We start from the raw sequence: 20,424 nt of genomic DNA, 5'->3' as shown, positions 1-20,424 counted from the left end.
GAAGATGGACGTTTTCTTGACCCCTGTGGATTTGTTGCTATTATAAATGGCAAGTTTCTTCTTACTCAGTATGTAAATACTACAGGACACCCACAGCTTGCCTGTCTTCCTTGTTTGGCTTAGCGTTAGTGATTCAATCATGCGCAGGAGTAGATAATCGGAAAATGGAGGCAGTTGCGTTTTCTTTTTAAAAAAAAAAGAACTCGCTCTGACAGTCTAAGTCATCCTGCTGCAGGAGGGAGACTGAGGCACTTCCTGTACACAGCGGCAGACGAGGAAGAACATTGGTTTGCTAGGCAGTCGCTGTCATCTGTGGCTTTTCTTTTTTGCGAAAGGCGCTCACTGAACCTTTTCCGCTTTGAAGAAGAAAACTGAAGGGAACTCTAAAAGACAAAAGAGCCTCTCATCCTGCTGTGGTGTGGTGGGGTTGGGGGGGGGAAACAGGTTTAATTTCTCTCTACAAGTCTTCGTTTTTCTGTGGACGGATTTGGACCAGTCTAGTCATATTTATGAACGAGCTCCTACGGAAGGGGCAGTTAGGGGAGAGTGGGGTAATTTGTATGGCAGAGTCTGGGGCTCAGAATTGGATCTAGAAACCGCCTGGGCCTGTCCTCTGGAGACAGAGCGACTGCAGTGGGATTGGAAGGAGAAATGGACGACTCTGTAGAAGAGGGTGAGTACTCTGCATGTGAGAGTGGGTTACGAGCTGTCAAAGGGCTTTCGCAGACATTGATGACTGTGCTTGCACTGGGCCATGGGCTTAGACTGGCTGGGTGATAAGAAGTATGGTGCCCCTTTGTGGTTCTTTAATTCCAGCAAAACCTGTTCAAACCCAAAATGTACTAAATTGGAAGCCTGCACTTTATTTCCAGTTGATATGGCCATGTGCAATGTTACTGGTTTAGGATCCCAACTAAGTAGCCAAAGGAGGCCTTTCAGCCTGGTATGCTTTTTTCAATGGTTAGGGTGGTGATCATACGCCTTTTCTGCAAGCGGTCTTGGTAAATCTGCATGCAGGACTTGATCTGGATGTTCCTTCTGCACTCGCATTGCTTTCTCCCTGTTCAATAGAGCTGTTCGTACCCTCAGATATGAATGTGTAGAATCCCGCCACAGAAAAAATTACCCCTTTTTCAAAATAAAGGCCGTCTGTGCCCAAGGTATAGATGCAACTTGGCTTTGCTGCTTCAGGATTTACAAGAGACTGAGCTATTAGAAATGGACATTTGGTTTTGCCGTGTTTTATGTTTGGCATTTTGTCATCTTTTCCTGCCACTTTTACTCTGTCCCCCTTGTCAGATCTGCACATTATAAGATATCATGACGGGATGGAATGTGCTCTTGAGCTTTCTGGAAATTCAACTGGTCCTGAAAGTAGAGAGTCAATCTCGTTAAATTGGCAGCTCTTCCAGGAAGGCTTATCGCAGTGCTGCAGAGAAAAGCTGTGAAGGCTATTAAGACTAGGCCCGGGAAGGATGTGCTGCTCACTTTCAGTCACGACCACAGGCATGTGCTGGCGTTTAGGTATAGGGACATGCCACACAGGATGACTAGATTTTCTTTTGTGATGGGTTAAGTTGCAGTGGTGAACCACAAATTGTTGAGAGCTCAGCCATGTCCTTGCAATCGCCCACAAATAATAAATGAAAGAGAATGAGCAGGCTTCAGAGACCACCCTTATAATAATAATCAAAGGTTATGGGGTTGGCTTTAGTGAAAGTGGCATTGGGAAATTGGGCGGGGAGCTATGCATTACAAAACATGGCTGCAATCACTTCAATCATATGGCTCTTACAGCCCATCCAAAACAGCACAAGAACATTAAGCAACTCGTTCAGGGTAGCGGACAGTGAGTCATTAGCCATGCTGAAAACTCCACTGAGTGTCTCCTTTATAACCATGCAAATACCTTAAGCACTGCACTAACTACCTAGATGCTGTTTTACTGTATATGTGGGCGGGCATTGTTCCTTCTTGCTTTTTAAACAACGTTACCTACAGCAGACTTGTCTATCTGCCCAGGAGCTAAATGGCGTTGCGTGTCGCTTCCTGTAAGATCGTATTTCTCAACGTATGGTTTCGGAATGCTCAAGATGTCAAGGTCGCTCAGCATTCTGGCAAAGCATACTTGACCTAGGTTTCTCGCGGGCCAAAGAAAGTAGGCGTACAGTCTTGCTTTCTCTTCTTTCATTGCCCTTACTTATGCAGTGCTCAGAATAAGAAGCACAGTCACTAGTCTCTGCAGGGGCAGTGGAGGTCTTGAAGCCAGGCAAACAAGACCGGATGCTGTTCACAAAGCACTTTGATCCACGGGTTCCTTTTGAAATCAGCGTCCATCTCTACCATATGAATGGCTTCCCAGCCTTTGTGTATTTCTGTTCTTCAAAATGGCTTTTCGCAGAGGAGCTTTAATCCCTTTCAAAATTGAAACAACACTCCACCCCAAAGCTTTGTTGAAGGACTCAAATGTAAAATTGCCTCCCCCCACCCACCCCGGGTGGGTATCTTCCCAGTCCTGTGTTAAAATGGCCCCTGCCTCTTTTTTAACAACTTGCCCAAATCGGACCTATATGTCCTGAATACAAAGTGATTGACGTCAAGGAAAGCAGGATGTGGTTGACCTAACTGGAACGCAACCTTGCAGAGAACCGGAGAGAGAGAGAGGCTTGTAAAAACTTCAGCCAGCTGCAGTATACACGCGTGCGCCTCAAAGCTAAGCTAGAAAACCTTGAATTCGGGCATGGAACTTCAAGCAGGGGCCTCACAAGGCCCTCTTGAGTCTCATTTTGTTCCAAACTGAGTGTTCAATTAACCCATTTTCTAAATAAAGTGTATTTACAGTTTATTACACAAGTCCTTCACGTCATTAAAGATGGTTACCTACAACTCTCCTCCAAGCCTGGTTAGAGATGTAAGTTATGCAGCTAATTTAATAATTCAACCAAATATGGAGCAGAGAATGTGGAGCAAGTGGAGTGTGAGACCCCTATCTTATAGCCATGCTACAATTAGGACTGTTCTTGTACCCGTCAGAAATCGTAGTCCAAGTTTCAGTAAACGTTGTTCAAGACAACAAACTGCAGATGGATCTTGGAGCACTTTACAGTACAGAAGATTAAGGCAGTTTCCACAGTGGTTCCAATGCCAAGCACAGACTACACATGCCAAGATCAGCCTGAGTGAAAGGCAGTGAAACTTAAAGAAATAAGATGATAAAGGTGGAGAGGACACAGTCTGAAAGAGGTTCAGCAGATTGGAGGTGGTCAGGCTGAATTCCTGGCCTGTACTGCGCTCTCTCCTATGCTCATAGAGCTCCCAGCGGTGGCCATGAGTCTGTCCACGCTGCAATGGGGTCAAGTAGCTTGATCGCTATCATAAAGTTCTGGGTTGTCTCTGTGCCAGTATTTTCTTCCAATGTGTTATTCAAAGCGAGTATTTGCAATTCTGATGGTTTTTGGTACTATTCCGCTCTTTTAAAAGTCCTGCAGTACAACCAAGCTGGCAGGCTGATGCTGTGCAGTAATGCAATGGCCTTAGAGCTCAGTGCTTCCTTTCTGGCTAGTGGTGTGGAAATAGACAGGGTTGAAAGTGGGGGAAATTTTGTGTTCTTCTGAGGCTTGGCCCAGATGTGTGTGGGCCCAGAGTGGGGGGTGGACTGACAGTAGGCAGTTCTCAATGGCGGCGAATGTTTCTTGGAGAGGGTGGGTGAAGATTTTGGACTTTTAAGGTGCTGCAGCTGCCCCAGATAGCTCTCCCCGCTCTTGGTCGACAATAGCAGAAGTTCAGCGTCATGCTGCTTTTCTTCAGTTTTCACTTCTTCACGCCCTCAGTTCCCGTTTGAGCGAGCTGGCAACGCCGGCCACCTAATCACAAGACTCGATCACACCCTCTGCGCGTCTGTTTATAGAATTTTTCTTGACCATTGTCGTCATCCGTTCTTTGAACCTTTACATTTTCTTCTGCCTAGCGCAAGCTCGAACGTTGCTCTGCAAAGGCGACAGAGGGAGATTTCAGTTTTTGTCTGCACTCTCACCTATTCAGTAAAAGGAGTTGAGGGCTGGTGTTTTCCTGGTAACTCACTAAATTTGTCATTAATCTAGCTGGTCACTGTCGGCTGGAGGCATGGTGAAGTCATTTGTCTAGACGCAATGCCACACAAATCCTTTCCTGCACCAGCAGAGCAATAAACATGAGCAGGATGAGAATGAGCCTCCATGCTCCTTCATCATACCCATTCATCTGCAAGCTCATCAGTGCTGAGAAGAGTTTGAAGAGTGGTGTTTCTGTTGCTGATACCACTCGGTAGAAGTTGCTGGTTTTGCCGTTTTATATTGGTGATCTAATCTAAGCCCCAACCCCGATGGTCTGATGTGTTCTGAACTGCATGCTACATATGACGACTGTGTGGTCTAGTGGGTAAAGCTCAGGACTTGGAATAGGAAGGTTGTGGGTTTAAATGCCATGTGGGACACGGCAGTGTATCTTTGAGCAAGGTTTCTACCTGCGCCGCAGAAATTCCCAGCTGCTTATATGGGCAGAAGTTTTGGTTGGTTAGGATAAATATAACATTTTTTCAGCTTAGTTGTCTTTGCTGTAATTGGCTTACCTAGGTTGTTGAGAAAAAGAGAAATGTTTCTTATACAGTATGTCGCCTGAAGGACCAAAGAGTGCAAAGAGTGAAGCTATAGGTATCAACTGCTTACAGTATTTGACAGTCTTTATGAATGTAGTTGGGAAAAAGTTTGAGTGATGGAAACAATCTCTTCATAAAATAAGTGGTCACTTTTCTTATAATGGGGAAAGTTCCTGGTCTTGCTAAGGCGTATTTAGAATGCCCTCTTGTGCAAGAAAAAGGGCTGACTTCTCTTCCTTTTCCTTGAATTTTGTGCACATTTTGAAAGACCTTAACAGAGTAGGGTGGAGGGAAGGGGGGGGGGGGTGGAGTAAGATTAAAGAGCAAGAGTTTGAGATAGAAGAGCGAGGCTGCCTGGCAGTGAGAGAGAGGGAGGTGGTTGTGAATGGGAGGATGAAAAAATGAGCGAAGATTTGTGCTTTGAATGGTGGCCTAACAGAATATCAATGATAAATTCCAAACTGGGAGGTACAGAATCGGAGCATATTTATTAACACTTCTAAACGGAGTGTACAAGTGACAAGAGCAAACATACAAAGAAACTGGGACATAATGAAATTGAATCTGTACTGTAAGTGCACATGCAGTAATAGTAATGCTTTTCAGCCTGTCTGAATGCATACATGTTCTAATGTTTACAAAAGTGCATCTGTCTTGTTCCTTGACTAATTTAAATGCAAATAAAAAGTTTGTATTTAAACAAATACTGTGCAACAAAAAAAAAGTTCATGGATACTTTAAAGAGAATGTGCTCCCAACCTGGTCTGGGGAAACCCTGGTCTCTTCTTTTTCTGTTGCTCCTGAGTTCTTAATCACAGGCTACTTAATTTTTTATTTGCAGTATGTTTTTAAGCTTAATTTCCTCTCCTAAAATATTGTCCCTGGAGAAGGAAAATTTATTTTTTGGAGGAGTATCTGATCTCTGTAAATTTGTCATATCTGAGAGCTTTTCAGTCATAACTAAGGAAGCCGGTTTTTCATAAGATGATGAGAATCCGTTACACCAAGTTCAAGCGTTTGTGTAAGCAAGGACAGTGCAGGAAGATGGGTTTTTAGAACATTTAAAGGCCTTGACTAGCTCCAGAATGTTTCAGCTCATTTGGAAAGAAAATCGGCAGACTGAATTTACCCAGGACCAGGATGGGGAGTTGCTGCTAGACTCAATCCTTTCTTCCCTTGGATCCTGTAGATCTTGGAGAAGGCTGTTTTTTTGGTGGAATAGTTACAATCAATAAGTACAGCAGTGAGTGTAGCAGAGCACAGAACCATTAAGTAGTGAAAACACCCAGATAAGGTGGGAAATGTACCTTTCAGCCTCCAGTACATTTCCTTCTAGATGTCACTGCTGTTGTGGTCTTGAGCTTTTATTGTTTCACAGGCAGGAAGCTGTTGCATTTCAAACCAATGTTCGTGTGCAGATTTGGAGATAAGCATCAAAAGCCAGCTTGTTTTAAAGGTTGACTGTACCTGAGTATTCGCAAAAAAAGGGCCGCTTTCTGATCAACATTGACTGAATGCCAGTTTGCATATTTTTGTGTGCAGTTTAAGGAAGTTGCTAGATTGTTTCACTCTTTGCTAGGATAGCTTGGACAAGAAGTGGGACACCAAAGACAAAAAAAAAAGTATTGCTGTTAATAACTACTAGGGGTAAACTCCAGCTACCAATATTTATTTCATGTAGGTTTAATGTAATTTATGGGGACCGTAAAAAAAGAATGTTAAGCAGGGAATTATTTCCCTTAAAAAAATAACAGGGGTTAAGGGACCAGGAGTACAGAAATATTTCCCAGAGGATGTCAAGTGTGACTTTTCTCTAAGAATCCATTTCAACAGTATGAGAGACCAGGACGTGATGACGGAAGTCTACAGTAGTGTACGTTTGTTTTCCCTGTATAAACCAAATGGTTACTGTAATAATCCATTAAAGTGGGCACTTAAATGTACTTTATCCTTATCTGAAACATTTTAGAAACACTCAGGATTTGAAAAATAATGAATGAGAGAGCGTGTAGTATGAGGGCTGAACATTTTTTTAAAACATTTAATAATACTGAACAGTACACATGAAGATGAATGCAACACTGCAGAATACTTTGAAATTCAACTTTATGTGCCCTGTAATACTATATAGTTGCGTTAAATACCATGTGATATTCAAGCGCATCTAATAGTGTATACTACTATGTTACTAGATAAGTTAAAATAATATTAAATACAGAGTAAATTACTTGGCTTATCTAGCAACATAAGGGCAGAACGGTGGCACTGTGGCTAAGAATCTCTGCCTGTGGCTGGAAGGTTGCCAGTTCAAATCCCGCAGCTGGAAGAGGAATCCTGCTCCAGGGGCACCTGGATATAAATGGTGCTCTGACCCCAAGCTTCTCCCTCTGTGTGTCTCATGGAGAGCAAGCTGGGGTATGTGAAAAGACAAATTCCTAATACAAGAAATTGTATATGGCTAATAAAGTGATCTTATCTTAACATAGTCTGCTTGAACTTTTCCACTTTTCTCTAAATGCCAGGCATAGAAAATACATAATTAAATAAACATCTCAAACTAATAGTTCTATATATATATAATTTTTATGTGACACAAAAACAGTTTTGCAATGATTTGTTTTTACTAGAAATTTGCCATTTTCACTCTCTGCTTTTTAGGGTGGAGTTTGTCATTTGGGCATCAAATCAGGGAATTATTACATTCACGGTCACAAATACTCAATGGCCTAAAAGCAGGGAGATGTTAAATATGTACCCCTGTAATGACTTAATTTCTGGGTGCAGCATTCAGGTCTGGAATTGTTCTCTGTTCCCTCTACAACATGGATGCCTGATCTGTCTGATTTGAGTGCCACCTGATGAGACTACCAGCCTCTTATTTTTTGTCTTTGCAATTGTCTGCTTATGGCTCTGCTGACATTGAGAGAAATACTCCACCAAGCCGCCTGTTTCCATGGCAGTGGTGGTTTAGAAGTAGCATTCGTTTGTAAATGTATCAAATACACAGGAAACCCCAGTTCTTTGTACATTGGCTTGGTGTACAATTCTTTCCTGTATCTGTTTTTCTCGCCGCTAAAACAGAATTAATTTGACTTTGTAAGCACTGGTATTAACTGGTTGCAGTTTTTATTTAATTTATCCTTTGCTGTGTGGAAAAGAATGGGCAGATGCTCTTCTGACCTCTGCTTCTACCCATTAGCAATATTGATTTTTTTTTCCTCGTGATGCACCATTGATAGTAATAATAATTGCTTACAATTATGGACACTCCACTCAAAGTGCTTTACAGGTAATGGGGACTCCCCTCCATCACCAGCAATGTGCAGCATCCACCTGGATGATGCGATGGCAGCCATAGTGCTCCAGAACGCTCACCACACATCAGCTATTAGGGGGGGAAGACAAGAGTAATTAAGCTAATTCATAGATGGGGATTATTAGGAGGACATGATTGGTAAGGGCCAATGGGAAATTTGGCCAGGACGCCAGGGTAACACCTCTACTCTTTTCGAGAAACGCCCTGGGATTTTTTTAATGACCACAGAGAGTCAGGACCTCAGTTTTACGTCTCATTTGACAGACGGTGCCTTTCTACAGTATAGTGTCCCCATCACTATACTGGGGCATTAGGGCCCACATAGACCTCTTCTAGCAACAACCTTAGTTTTTCCCAGGAGGTCTCCCATCCAGGTACTGACCAGGCTCACACTTACTGAGCTTCAGTGGGCTGCCAGCTGTGCCTTGCAGGTGATATGGCTGCGTGCATATCACCAGCATAGTGCCTTACAGATGAGGCAGCACCGATTGGAGGAGGAGTATGTCTCTTGCTGACATTACTGTAAGCCTGGGAAACTGCAGATGGTGCTGTTTTGCTAAGAGAGCTCTGGCTAACTGACCCTATGCCAGTTGAAAGTACAGCTGTGTGCTGCTCTTTGGACAGTCCTGGGCAAAACGTTCAATGATCCAGTATCTAACTCATGCTGTCCGGACCATACTGTAGATGTTTTCATTCATGTTTTCCCATGTATAAACAGAATGATTACTTTAATGACCTCTTAGATTGAGCACTTAAATGTAATTTATCCTTATCTGAAACATTTTAGAAATGCTTAGAATTTGAAAAACAACAATGAATGATAGAGAGAGAGACCATGTACTTGAAGTGAGAGCTTATACTGGTTCAGGCTCCGTTGGGACGATTTTCAAATTTACACGGTATATGCAAGTATAGAATTGGAACATAAAGCATTAAACATTTCTTAATGATTCACATGCATTTCTGAGTGGTCTAAAAGTCTTGGCATTTGGAAAGTCTTATTTCCAAGTTGTGCACGTGGAAGTATGCCTTCTGGGAGCTTTATTGGGAAGTAGAAATGAGGGATTGTGTTGACTTGTCTGCCTTTAGTATAAAACTCCATTCTGGTTCCTCTTATTTAAAAAACCCCAACACATCTTCATTATGATTCATAACCGCACAGGCCACCATTTCTAGGTATTAGAACCTGGATGTTTATTTAAAAATGGGCTTTGCTAATTTTGGCACCTGTGTGTAATTGTTTCTGGGTAATGTTGACTGCAAGAAGTCGTTTCTTTAATTTAGCGTTCTGTCCCTGTGAGAGCTTTTTCGCTGTCTTGGTTAGAGGGAGGGTGGTGTGTTGCTGCTCGGTTTGTGGACAGAGAAAAAGAAGAAAAGCCGAGTCTTACTCTCTTCTTTCTCTAAAATACTACTTCCCCAATGCCCCTCTCACACGGAGCCTTCCGTGTGAGCGCTAATGGGCGCAGATAAGGTCTGAACTTGGCTGACTGGATTGCGCAATGAATTACAGGAATAACATCTGAACAGTTTATGCATTTCCAAATGCAACCAAATAGTGTTGCTTTGTAAAACTGGAAACGGAGCAAAAAAATGGGTATTAAATACAGCTTCATCTTGTTCACAGGTGATCACTGTAGCTGTCCTCTCTGCAAACAACTAATTTAGAAGTTGGTTGCTTTTTTATTCAGTGGCCTTGGGTTTGGAAAGGTGCTACATAAGTTATTACTCTTTACAATTCCTTGGCAGTCGTACTATTCCTGTCCACAGCTATCCATTATGCATGTATTTATGAAGCACAAAAGACAGGGGATCTCAAACTCTGCTCTTGGAAAACTAAAATCCAGGGTTTACAGGTAGTCTTTAAATACTTCATTTCTAAAGGCTTGGAAAAATATAAGTTTGATCGATTTAAAGAGGTGGTTTGAGATTTTAGAGATCTTTTAGGACACAAATCAGAATATCCTTCTGTCTTTGAAGACAGGCGTTCCCTTTATTTGAAACATTGCTTGCTTAGTTGCTTACTGTATACTGCTTATACAGTACAAGGATTCCCAGTCTGTAAATACTGTAGGTGATTTAGGATTCGACTTGAAATAGAATCCAATATGAAGACTGAAGCTGAGCAGTAATTGTGGTGATATAGTAAAACAGCCATGGGAACAGTAGAAATATACAATCAGCTGGATGTAATTGATTATATGCAATTAACTTGACCAGTCAACTGAGTGCAGACCTTTTCTTTTAAGGCAAAAATTCCACTTGGTTATACAAATAGACAAAATTAGTGGTCAGACATGTGGACAAAAAGGCCAGATGTGGCTCAGCTCTGTCAGACTGCTGACTTAAGGCATCCTTTGAATGCAGCTGACCTGATTTTAACTTCTGCAGTACCTCGTTGTAGTTACTGGTTGCTTCAAATTGAAAAGCCTTCCAAAGGTAGCAGAGACTTACAGAAGAGCTGTACAATGTTCATGTACTGGAACATCTGGAGGCCTGGCTTGCAGCCCACCAGCTAGGGAGCATGGGAGTGGCCCAGACTAGAGAGCACCCAATGGTTTAAAACTCGTATTAATCCATATTTGACACGGAGAACCTCTCTACATGTGCTTTGGTTTGCAGCAGGACTCCAGACGCAGACATCTAAGCGCAAGTTCATGCAGAAGAAAGCAGCCCTCCAAGTCTTAAGCATGCATAGGAGCTGGAGGGTCTAGACCTGATTGATGAGACCTCCGTCTGAGGTCCTGACAACCTGACCATTAAAGATCCCATGATGCCATGGTGTTAAATTCATCCGTTACATTTGCATAAGAGCTACAGCTCCATACTTAAGTGGTTGGTCCACTTCAGGGTGAATGGAGGTCCCCTCTTTTCGTGAATGGTGTTGTGATCCATTTGGAGAAGTATTGTATAAGTGCAAGCAATTAGTATTATAAACAGAACTGCAAACAGTTCGACAGTCCTCCACTGCAATTAAAGAACTAGTGATGTGTGAAGATGGCATTGTGAATGTGCTGGAATAAAGTGGCAAATGCATTTTTCTTTGAATGTGTATTTGTTTGCTTCCCTCTGTGGGAATTATGCAATAATCCTGTCCCTCTGTCTGTTTTTGTTTTCAGATGTGACCAGTCACTCCAAAGGAAGTGATACCAAGAGGTACAGCGAGATTTTCCGGGACTTTGACGCCTTGGAAATGTCCCTTGCGCAAACGTATGTATGCTTGACCCTGTGTGCTTTTAGTCCTATTTATATTTCACCTACTGTTGTCAAGTCTGTCCCAAGGAAAGTGGGGGTGTTGTAAAGCCTGCTTATTTGCCTGGCACAATGCTTGTGCCATCTTGGCCATCTTCTGAGATCTTCATCACCTGTGTCCCACCTCACAATTGTACCCCTTTATTTAGGTAAAATAGATGCATGCCTACATGCATATAATCATAACATTCAAAAAACATTTTCTTTGAGCTTTTTGGTATATTTCTTCAGTCCCTCTCTAAAGTACAGCTGGATAGCTAAGCTGCTTATAGGCTTCAAACAAGATTCTCTCAAAATTTCTTCCCCAGAAGAAGAGCCATGCCTTACTTGTAAAACCTCATCAAGTCTCTGGCCCCTCCCTGCACATAATGACACTTTGCTACCTTTCTAGGCAGCCTCAGCTTCCTGATTTAAAATCTTACTCTACCAATTGACTTTTACTAATTAGCCAGGTGTCTCAGGGATGGCAGAGCAGCCCCCACAGCTTTCTGGGAAATGTATTTCAAAAGAGCTGCCATTCTATCATGCCACCTGGTTGTGTTGGAATGTAAAGAATAGCTCTTGGCCCATGCTTTACTGTCATGCCGGTCAGTTCCATTAGCTCTGAGGAGAGCTCAACTGTATCCATAACTGCCTGGATGCTTCTCCCCCAAACACACACACAGACACTCCACCAGACATGCTAGATGTTATCTGGAATACACTAGATAAGATTTTCTCTTCAAAAGGCACAGATGCCAACAGAGATAGTGTTGTTTCCGCTACAGTGTGCAACATCCTACCTGGTGCCAACAGTCAACCAAAAACACTCACTGACTGATGGTGCCAACCACAATGGCGATGCTATCACAAATACTTAATGTTGTTTGTCCTCAGCATAGCTATTGCAGTGTGCCGCTGTGGTGATTCGGCTTGTGTTCCAGTTAAAGAAGGCTACCATTGTTTCTCACTGTTGTGTAAAACCTAAAGCAGTGCTCTTTCTCAGCCTTTCTGTGGGAGGAAACCTTTCATGCTGGAGTGCTGCTGGGATTGGGTACTTGGCTGGTGAAGTAGAAACTCCAGAGGTCACTGCTTGGTGGCCTGTGAACGAAAGCTACCTGTCCTGCTGTTGGCCATTCGCCCTTAAATTGGGAATATATGTGGATCTTGCTGCCGCTGTGGAGATTAAGTGCTGCAGCTTTCATTTAGGGGAGTAAAAAGAAGTAAGTTTACCAGGCGTGTAATCAAGGAGCCCCAACTCCATTTCGGACAATACATTCTCCACTGTCTGAGAGGCTGTGTTATGTCCGTTATGGCTGCCTGGAATGTTTCCAGTAAGGCCTATTGTCTGAGGCCATAATCCTGGGTCAAGGACCTTTTTAAACATTTCTGCTAGAGCCCAGGAAGGTATGTTCCCTGATCACCTTAATTATATAGAATTAGGGCATTTGTGATCTCATGGTTTCTTTGGCCAAATGCAAAGGCATCTTCCTAATCCCTTCCTAAGATGTGGTGGGTGTGATAAACGTACTTCTCATCAACCTGTAAAGAAGCAGGAGTTACGGTAGACCTTCAGATCTGGATCATTTGGAGTCAACGTTACATTTGTTTTTTTTAACTGAGGGCTATGTTGAACTGGGGAGAAAGGAACTATTTTATGTTTCCTGTCTTCTATCCTTCAGTACCGTGGATATTCTTGCCACAGACCCCGACACCCAGTCCATCACAGAGACTGTATCTTCTGAAACCACAGAAATAGATGAGCTCACGGTGAGTAAGAATTCCGCTAACCTATCTACTGTGTCCAAACGGCACAATTGCATTTCACCTTGACAGAAACCAGTTTACACCAGGGGTTCTTGATTAGGGTTCTACTGGGTCGTAGAGGTCCTGGGAGACTGTCCGGTGGGACTTCAGGAACAGTGGGACAATACTTCATCTCCTCATCTAGCACACTCAGATTGGCATGGCTATACTGTATGTTGCTCTGGCACTGCCTGATCTGCATTTTTTACCTGAATTGTTACTTTTAAGATTTTGTAATGATGGAATCCTTATTAATTGCACATTTTATGGTATAGTTCAGGTGCGTCAGTATGCATAGGCTGCAAAGAAGCAAGTGGTACTGTAGGTTTATTCCATGCTGACAAGAGAAGAAAGAAACATTGTGTTTTCTTTCTTCTCTTTTTAGCATGGAATAAACCTATTACTTGTTCCTATTTTATGAAATGTTTATTGGGAGCAATGTATTGAAAACAAATAACTGAAAAGACTGACAAACCCCTCATTTTACAGTACTAGTTAATTAAATTTAGTGTAATGTTTGGATCTCTATATATCTCATTCAACTTTAGTTCAATTGTGTGAGCTGGCAGAACTTCCTGGGGAGGGAATTAGTGTTGCACCACTCTATAAAATCCACAGGAGACGAGATGTGTGTAACACTGATATTCTTTCTCTGGACCATTTCCTGTCCTTACAAGCTTCACAGAATCCATTTTTCCTTCAGCTGTCTGCATGTCAGATTGTGTTACTGAGACCAAATCCTAGAAGACTACAAAGAGAAAATATAAAGTCAAAATGGGTAACCATTTTGTTTTTCATTTCAGTCTGATGACACATTTTATTTGGAGTACCGTGATGGGGAAGACCGGGAATATATGTTCACTTGTAAGTAAAATGATGAAGTTGTTTTCATTCTTTTGCATTTGCTGTGCTAAGAAAACACCAGTGCATTCATGCTGATTAACTGGGTGCACAGCACAGACCCTTGGACAGGAGCCCCAGGCTGCAGAAGTGAAAGGCTGGTGTCTAATCCCATTGCTTCTAATAATCCCTTGGACTGTAAACTAGGCTTTCGGAGATTAAATTGCTGCTCTGCCATATGTTAGGCCCTTTGGTGAAACGGACTTAAATCCAGGCCTGCAGAGCCAAAGAACTTGATGTGTTAATATTACTTGACAGAATCGCGCAGTGTCATGAGTTATGGCTTTTGAAGGATAATCATAGCATAGATATTGATGCAACAGAGGCAGTTGCCTGTGTATTTTACTGCGCAAGTACAGTATAGCTTTATTCTTCAATAGTTACTGAATTATACAGAGCAGTGCTGGAAACATTGACTATTTCAGCAGACTGTTCCATATCATTTGAGCAAGCTGAGGATGATGCCTTGATACATTTCTCTGCCTTTACCTGAAATATGAAGAGCTGTGAGGGCATCGGGGGATCCCTATTCAACACGTCCAGGGCATGAAGTTTTGGGGATATCCCTTCCCCACCTTGCAAGTCCTTGGTGTGGAGGATGTGTGCCTGAGCCCAGGGACGAATTCTGTAATTGGGCAATGGTCAGCCACAATGCAGTTGGATCACAGATCTGGAATATTATACTTATTTGACTACAAAATAGGGTGGATATTGGTCGAATTAAAAATTGTTTAGCTCAGTTGGATGGTGATGTGGTCTGGTTGTAGTCCAAAGGACAGCATTTTGAACACTTTTCAATGGTGTTTTAGAACTGCGCTTATCATGTTCCATATATAGACTAATCGCTGCTTGGATGTTCCCAGTCGTGTTCTGCTTTGCAGCATGCGTGTCATGTTTTAGTCGCTAACGAAATAAAGGAGAGACTTTGATCACTCCATTGGTCTGTTACTCTTGTAATGGGCCCTGGTATTGGCGGTTATACCCTTGTGTGGCCGTTTGTGGAGGTTAAAAGTTAAAGTCAGATCATATATCTTATGGCATTACCATAATACATTATGTGGGGCAGATTCACTATATATGCTTTTCCATATGATACACCTCCAAGATATTAAAGACTACACCTTAACAGTAAACTGCCCTTTTCTCCCCCCTATCCCCATAATTTCCTATGGTTTATCTACTGTATATTTGCTACAGAAAGCCCTGTTAATACCATAATTTCCCATACTATAACATTGGGGAGGGCTATCTGATGCAGCCCTTTAACATTTACTGTAGTGCTGTCATAGTCTGTTGTAGGAATCTACTGAACACTGTCACACTGCATGCTGATGCAGAATACACCCATGGTATAAATTTCCATGCAAATCCACAATGTGAATTGTTACTGAATTATACGGAGCAGTGCTGGACTGTGTTTTAACAGCCTAGTCCTAGCTAATTTGCTCTTGATTGTTTGTAATTAGTCACACTAACAGATTGCCCTTTGGCAATGGGATTAGGAGTTGTGGATTATTCTCAGATCACATCTGTTTAGAGTCCTAATAGTACAGGCTGATCCAACCACTGAAACACTTGCAGTAATTGGGGTTGGAATCCGATGCTGTTTAAAAGAATAGAATAGTCTTCCTACCCACTGCTAGAGCTGTAATGTACAGTTCTTAAATGTCTCTGCTTTTTAAAAATGAACATGCAATTTGTGTTTAGTAAAAAAAAATCAGGCAGAGCTAAAATTTTCATAATACAGGTCCTCACTCTCAATCAGTTGTGCTGTCTGTGCAGATCAAATAACTTTCTAATTTCTTATCTTCTTGTTCTTTGGAAATGGTAAAAATAAATCAATTTTAATGGGTTTCACTCTCTTCCATTTTGGTAAATCAGCAGTTTCTGTCTGGGCATCCCTGTTGTAATAGTAGTGGGAAAGAACGGATGCTTATCAGGAAGATGAGTCAGTTGTACAAATAATGATTGGCGGTATATTGGGTTACATTAGTTTCAGCTAAAAAGGGCTTGAAGCTCCCTTGGGTTCTGGAACAAAACTGTGTCTCAGCAAATGGCTGGCCTTCATGGCTACATAGTAATGCTTACAGGAATGTAGAATGCCTAAAACAAACAAAATGGTTTTAAGGAAAAGCATCCCAGAAAGTGTCGTGGGCACATTCAGAAATGGGGAAGTTTTCACAGTGACTTATTTACAGCAATTCAAGAGAAATCATCTCATGTGTGACATTTCTGATGTACCAGAGGGTTTTCCCCATAGATTTCCATCAGTGTTTTTGTGTCGGGGGTGGTGATGCGGGTTTTCTTAGAAATGCATTTTGATTTTTAATGAACTTTCAGGAAATTAAATCCCACCATCAAAATAAACGAGTGCAAAAATCAGCACATCAGTGCTGTTTTCCTTTCTTTTCTGGGGTGACCTAGGAAAATCTTTGCTTATTGACAAGGTCCGATCGATTTTTTTTCACCTCATTCTGCAGCAGGTTTGCAAGCTACTGTACATGTAAAATCCACATTTGAAAAAGGCACAGGACGACCGATTCCTTTGACACTCCAATATAAAAGGGAACAGGCAGTAATGAATTAAAAGGTTTCAGTAAATAACTGCAAATTTAAGTGCTGAAACCGGTGTGAAACAAGTAAATGGGTTTCTTGCTAAGTTAGTGACAGCGGGACTGTTGGAGGTGCATTTCAGCAGTGAACGCTAGGGCAAAAATTGTCTCCAATTTCTCCCCTAGTGAGCATGTTGGCCTTAGCTGGGCTTTGACTTTCCCCTAAATCTGGCATGACAGTCCAATTTACAGTGACCTCAGTATTGATATCCTCCAGCATTGGTTCTCCGTCCAGGGCAGGTCTGTCATTCATATGCTCTCTCACACACTGTAATCTTGGTTCTACCTGATTTAATCTGATTTTCAGTCAAAGACAGCTGTCTCTTCAAAGACGGGCAGACCACACAGCTGGATTTGAAGCTGAAGAGGATTTCGGCTTAGGTGACAGATGATGGCTATTTAAGGGATATAGAGAAGTGCCAGAATTCTGTCACAGTGTATTAATTGCCTTGATTTATCAAAGGTTAATGTGGGAAATCATTTTTTTAACTCTTTCACTAAAGCTGGACAGTTGTCCAGTGGCTGTTGCCACATTCTTTCCCCATTTAGTTCTAATTACTGTACATTGAATTGAGTGGGTGGGGTTTGGGATTCTTGCTCACATCAAGCAGTTGAAAATATTGGCATTGTTAACCTTTAACATTTACAAGTGAACCAATTGTTTACATGTCAGGGTTTTCCATTGTCTTTAATGACTGTCCTAATAGTGTTTCTCCAAAGGGGTCCTAATGTCTACAGAATACTTTTTGGGATTACATTGTGGGCTCAGTTTGAGGGCCTCTGCTAGTGTAGCATATACCTTGTCTTTCTCACACCTGAAGAAGGCTCCACGCCCGAAACGTTGTGTTTTCTTTCTTCTTTTTTTCAGCATGGAATAAACCTATTACTTATTCTTTTGCAGCCTACGCATGCTGACACAGCTACCCACCTGAACTAGTCTAGCATATGTTCTTTGCATTGTATCAAGTAAATGGATCAGTTGATAGACTGACTGGAATTTCCCTATAGGACCGTGCTAGTCTGTTTTTGGATGTTCATACATCGGATCTTTCAATACTGCCATTTCGCTGTTATGATAATTCACAAAGCAGTGTGGTTTGAGATCACACAGTTTATTGGAGAGATGTAAAAATCAGCTATTCTAAAAGAATTGGCCTGCGGTAGTGCTTCCATTGAAAACACAATAGTGTAGCTTGTTCCACACTCCGACAAGAGTCTTGTATTGTGTCTTGTATGTATATGGAGAGATTACAACACTGCTGTAGTGCAGTTACCTCTAAAGATTCGATAATGTTTCAGTTCTTGATTATAAGACTACATACTTGCTTCCTACAGCAGAAAAGATTCAGAAAGGTGTGAATTGCACTGGTGTTCCACCTACCTGGAGGTCCAAGAATTTTGTTAATGTCCCGGACAAGTGATTCCAAGTGCACAGAGGCCAGTACTGGTGATTCATGGTTTCCAAGGCCATTGGCCACCCTTGACTTACGTCAAGTACCAGATTTTACTGTGTCCCACAATGCAAGGCAATCGGCCCGTTTGCTGTTTCTGGCAAGGAGCTTGGCCCAGCCCCGCGAGATAAAGAAGCTTCCACCATCTTCCATGGCAAGCCCTGTCACACTGTTGGTGCTAAATCCCATTCCTCCTTAATGCCTGTCACTGCCACAGTCTGCTCCGGGACAGAGCTAATCCTGATCCTGATGCAGAGAAAGATGCGGAGAGCAAGAGGCAGAAGGGGAAAAGCAGTCTGTTTTACAGGCATGTCTGCGTTGTTGGCTTTATAATATTTCTCAAACTGGAGGACATCCGAGTGGTCTAAATCGGCCGGAGTGAACATACAAATTTACCCTGTTGGACTATGTGAGCACTTGCACCCATGGGACTGTGAAATCTGGAGGAGTTCTGTGGTTGGAACCGTGAGGTGGCTGTCTTGGTTAGAGACGCGTGAGGTTACGGAATGGCCTTGGTGTCCTTACAAGAAGGAGAGTGAAAAAGCTAACTTTGGGTTAAGGGATTAGACGCTGATGCTCACTTATAAAACTGACAGTGAAAGAGACTTTTCTTCTCTGTTATAATTGAACTTAATGCATGTTAAGCTCATACGAATATGTATGTATATTGAACTTAAGATGTTAGAACCTCTCCTGTAAGAGTCGATAGTATTTATCAAGAAAGTCAAGAAAAAAGCAGTTCATTTATAGGTGAAGCTGGGAAGGGTCTTAGTATTGGTGTGACCATAGTAATGGAAAATGAAGGAGGTGTGGGAAGTTAGAAGGCAGTATAGTTGGGAATTGATGTGTCAGAAATGTCTTGGTGTCAAGGATGGCTGGATGACGAGCTGTTAGGAAAGCGAGTATGCTGAGAAACCAATAAGGAAGCCTCAAACTGCAGGTTAAGGAGGAAGGCAGAAGCTAGCATTCACAGTCATTCCAGTGGTACAGAGAGGTGAGAGTGCACTAGGGAAAAGGTACCAACCTAGGAGCAGCTGCGGCTGTTGATCTTTCAGGGTGGCCAGGGGAACACAAGAGTTGCAATGCCGAGTGTAGGAACAGCGGGGGAAAAAAAATTGGTCACACTGTGACGCCGTGCAGGGAAACGAGTCGCCCTGCGTGGGAAGAGGCTGGGAGAGGCGATTGCAAACCTGCGGTGAAATCCTTCAGTGACGGGAGACTTGAGAGAGACTGATCAGCTGGGGATCTGTTAGAAAGGAGGAGGTGTGCTTTAACAAATCCCTCATAGCGTTTGGACCACAAATGAAGGAGAAAGGTCTAGTAAACCTGTGAAGCAGATTGGTCTGTTGAGGTGAATAGATGAACTCATCTGTATTGGGCATCGAAGACATGGATAGAGAGAGAAGTAAGCCAGTCCTGTTTGTTGTGCACGAGTGTGTTGGGAGAGTGACAGTACTTTAAACTCCAGTGTATCTGAAATGGTCTCGAATCAGTCATAAATCCAAAGCAGTTTGTCTTTCCTGTTCCGTTACCGCCGTGTGAAGGATCTGCCAATTTTCACAATTTCTTAGGGAAAGATTCTTGCGCTGGGCCAGTGGCAGGTGCCCCTTCTCCTGTTCCCGTCTGTGAATTCTCTACTGTGGCTGTGAAGATGTGATTGCTTGAATTCTGGAGGTGGAATGTTTCTGTACAAATGGCCAGTGATTTTGGAACTGGGACATTGGGGGAGCAAGGGGAAACTACAGATTGCAGAGGGATAGGGATTGCTGTTCTCCAACAATACTTCAGGCTTTTACTTGGCAATAATGCTTGTGTACACTCTCTCAGTCCAGGATGCTGACTCGGCCCTGCAGCGCAGTGAGGGGGGTGTGGAGATAGCACTCCAGTATGCTAAAATGTGGTGCAAATATGCTAAAGATCTGCTGACCTGGATGGATAAACGATTCACTCTAGGTAAGTTCTGTTCTACACTCTCCTTTTAAAAGATTTCCTCGTAATGGCCAGGTCTGTGCAGAATTCTAGCCTTTTCAAAAACGGTCACAACTTGCGAGCATCGCATCCTTAGGCCCATATTTGGTAGTCATTAGAATTAGTCAGTCATTCGTCAGGAACTTGGAAAAACATCACTTGGGCTCAGTTCTCAAAGTTAAAATTATGGGGATGTCGAACTCCTTCAAAAGTTGGAGCATTGGTTAATACTCCTGAGCTGAGGTGCATTCCTCTATATCTAAAGTCCTGGCAAAAGCCATCAGGAAATTAACACAATGTTGTTGTTTTTTTCCTGAAAACTTAAGGTGTTTATCATAGCATTCCAATGAAAGTGACCTGCATGGGATTAGTCTGACCATTTTAATTCAGGCGTGCGTGACCTTCTGCACAACACCAGTAACTCAACATCGTAACTCATATGTGAACTCCAGTCTCGCTCACACATTACACTGCCTTAATAGACAGTATTCTTCATGCTTGAAAACGTTT

General features: G+C 42.5%; 1 protein-coding gene across 2 annotated transcripts in view; it reads left to right on the top strand.

Annotated features, from left to right (window-relative positions):
• The window catches only part of gmip (GEM interacting protein), a 52,259-nt gene that overhangs the window by 11,714 nt on the left and 20,121 nt on the right, over positions 1-20,424 (top strand). The window contains exons 1-5 of one of the 2 annotated variants that reach the window (XM_088933167.1): positions 267-673; positions 11,066-11,156; positions 12,860-12,947; positions 13,787-13,847; positions 19,774-19,899. In XM_088933167.1, the coding sequence (XP_088789293.1) occupies positions 652-673; positions 11,066-11,156; positions 12,860-12,947; positions 13,787-13,847; positions 19,774-19,899 (388 nt within the window). In that variant the 5' untranslated portion in view covers positions 267-651. Of the gene's footprint in view, positions 1-266; positions 674-11,065; positions 11,157-12,859; positions 12,948-13,786; positions 13,848-19,773; positions 19,900-20,424 lie in introns of those variants that run through there. The other variant, XM_088933166.1, reaches the window with a different exon arrangement.

This window comes from Atractosteus spatula, chromosome 14 (genome assembly GCF_055471065.1).
Source record: "Atractosteus spatula isolate fAtrSpa1 chromosome 14, fAtrSpa1.hap1, whole genome shotgun sequence".
In the NCBI taxonomy this organism is placed as follows: domain Eukaryota; kingdom Metazoa; phylum Chordata; class Actinopteri; order Semionotiformes; family Lepisosteidae; genus Atractosteus; species Atractosteus spatula.
The sequence above is the reverse complement of the archived record's forward strand: the minus strand, read 5'-3'. Positions and strand labels throughout refer to the sequence as shown.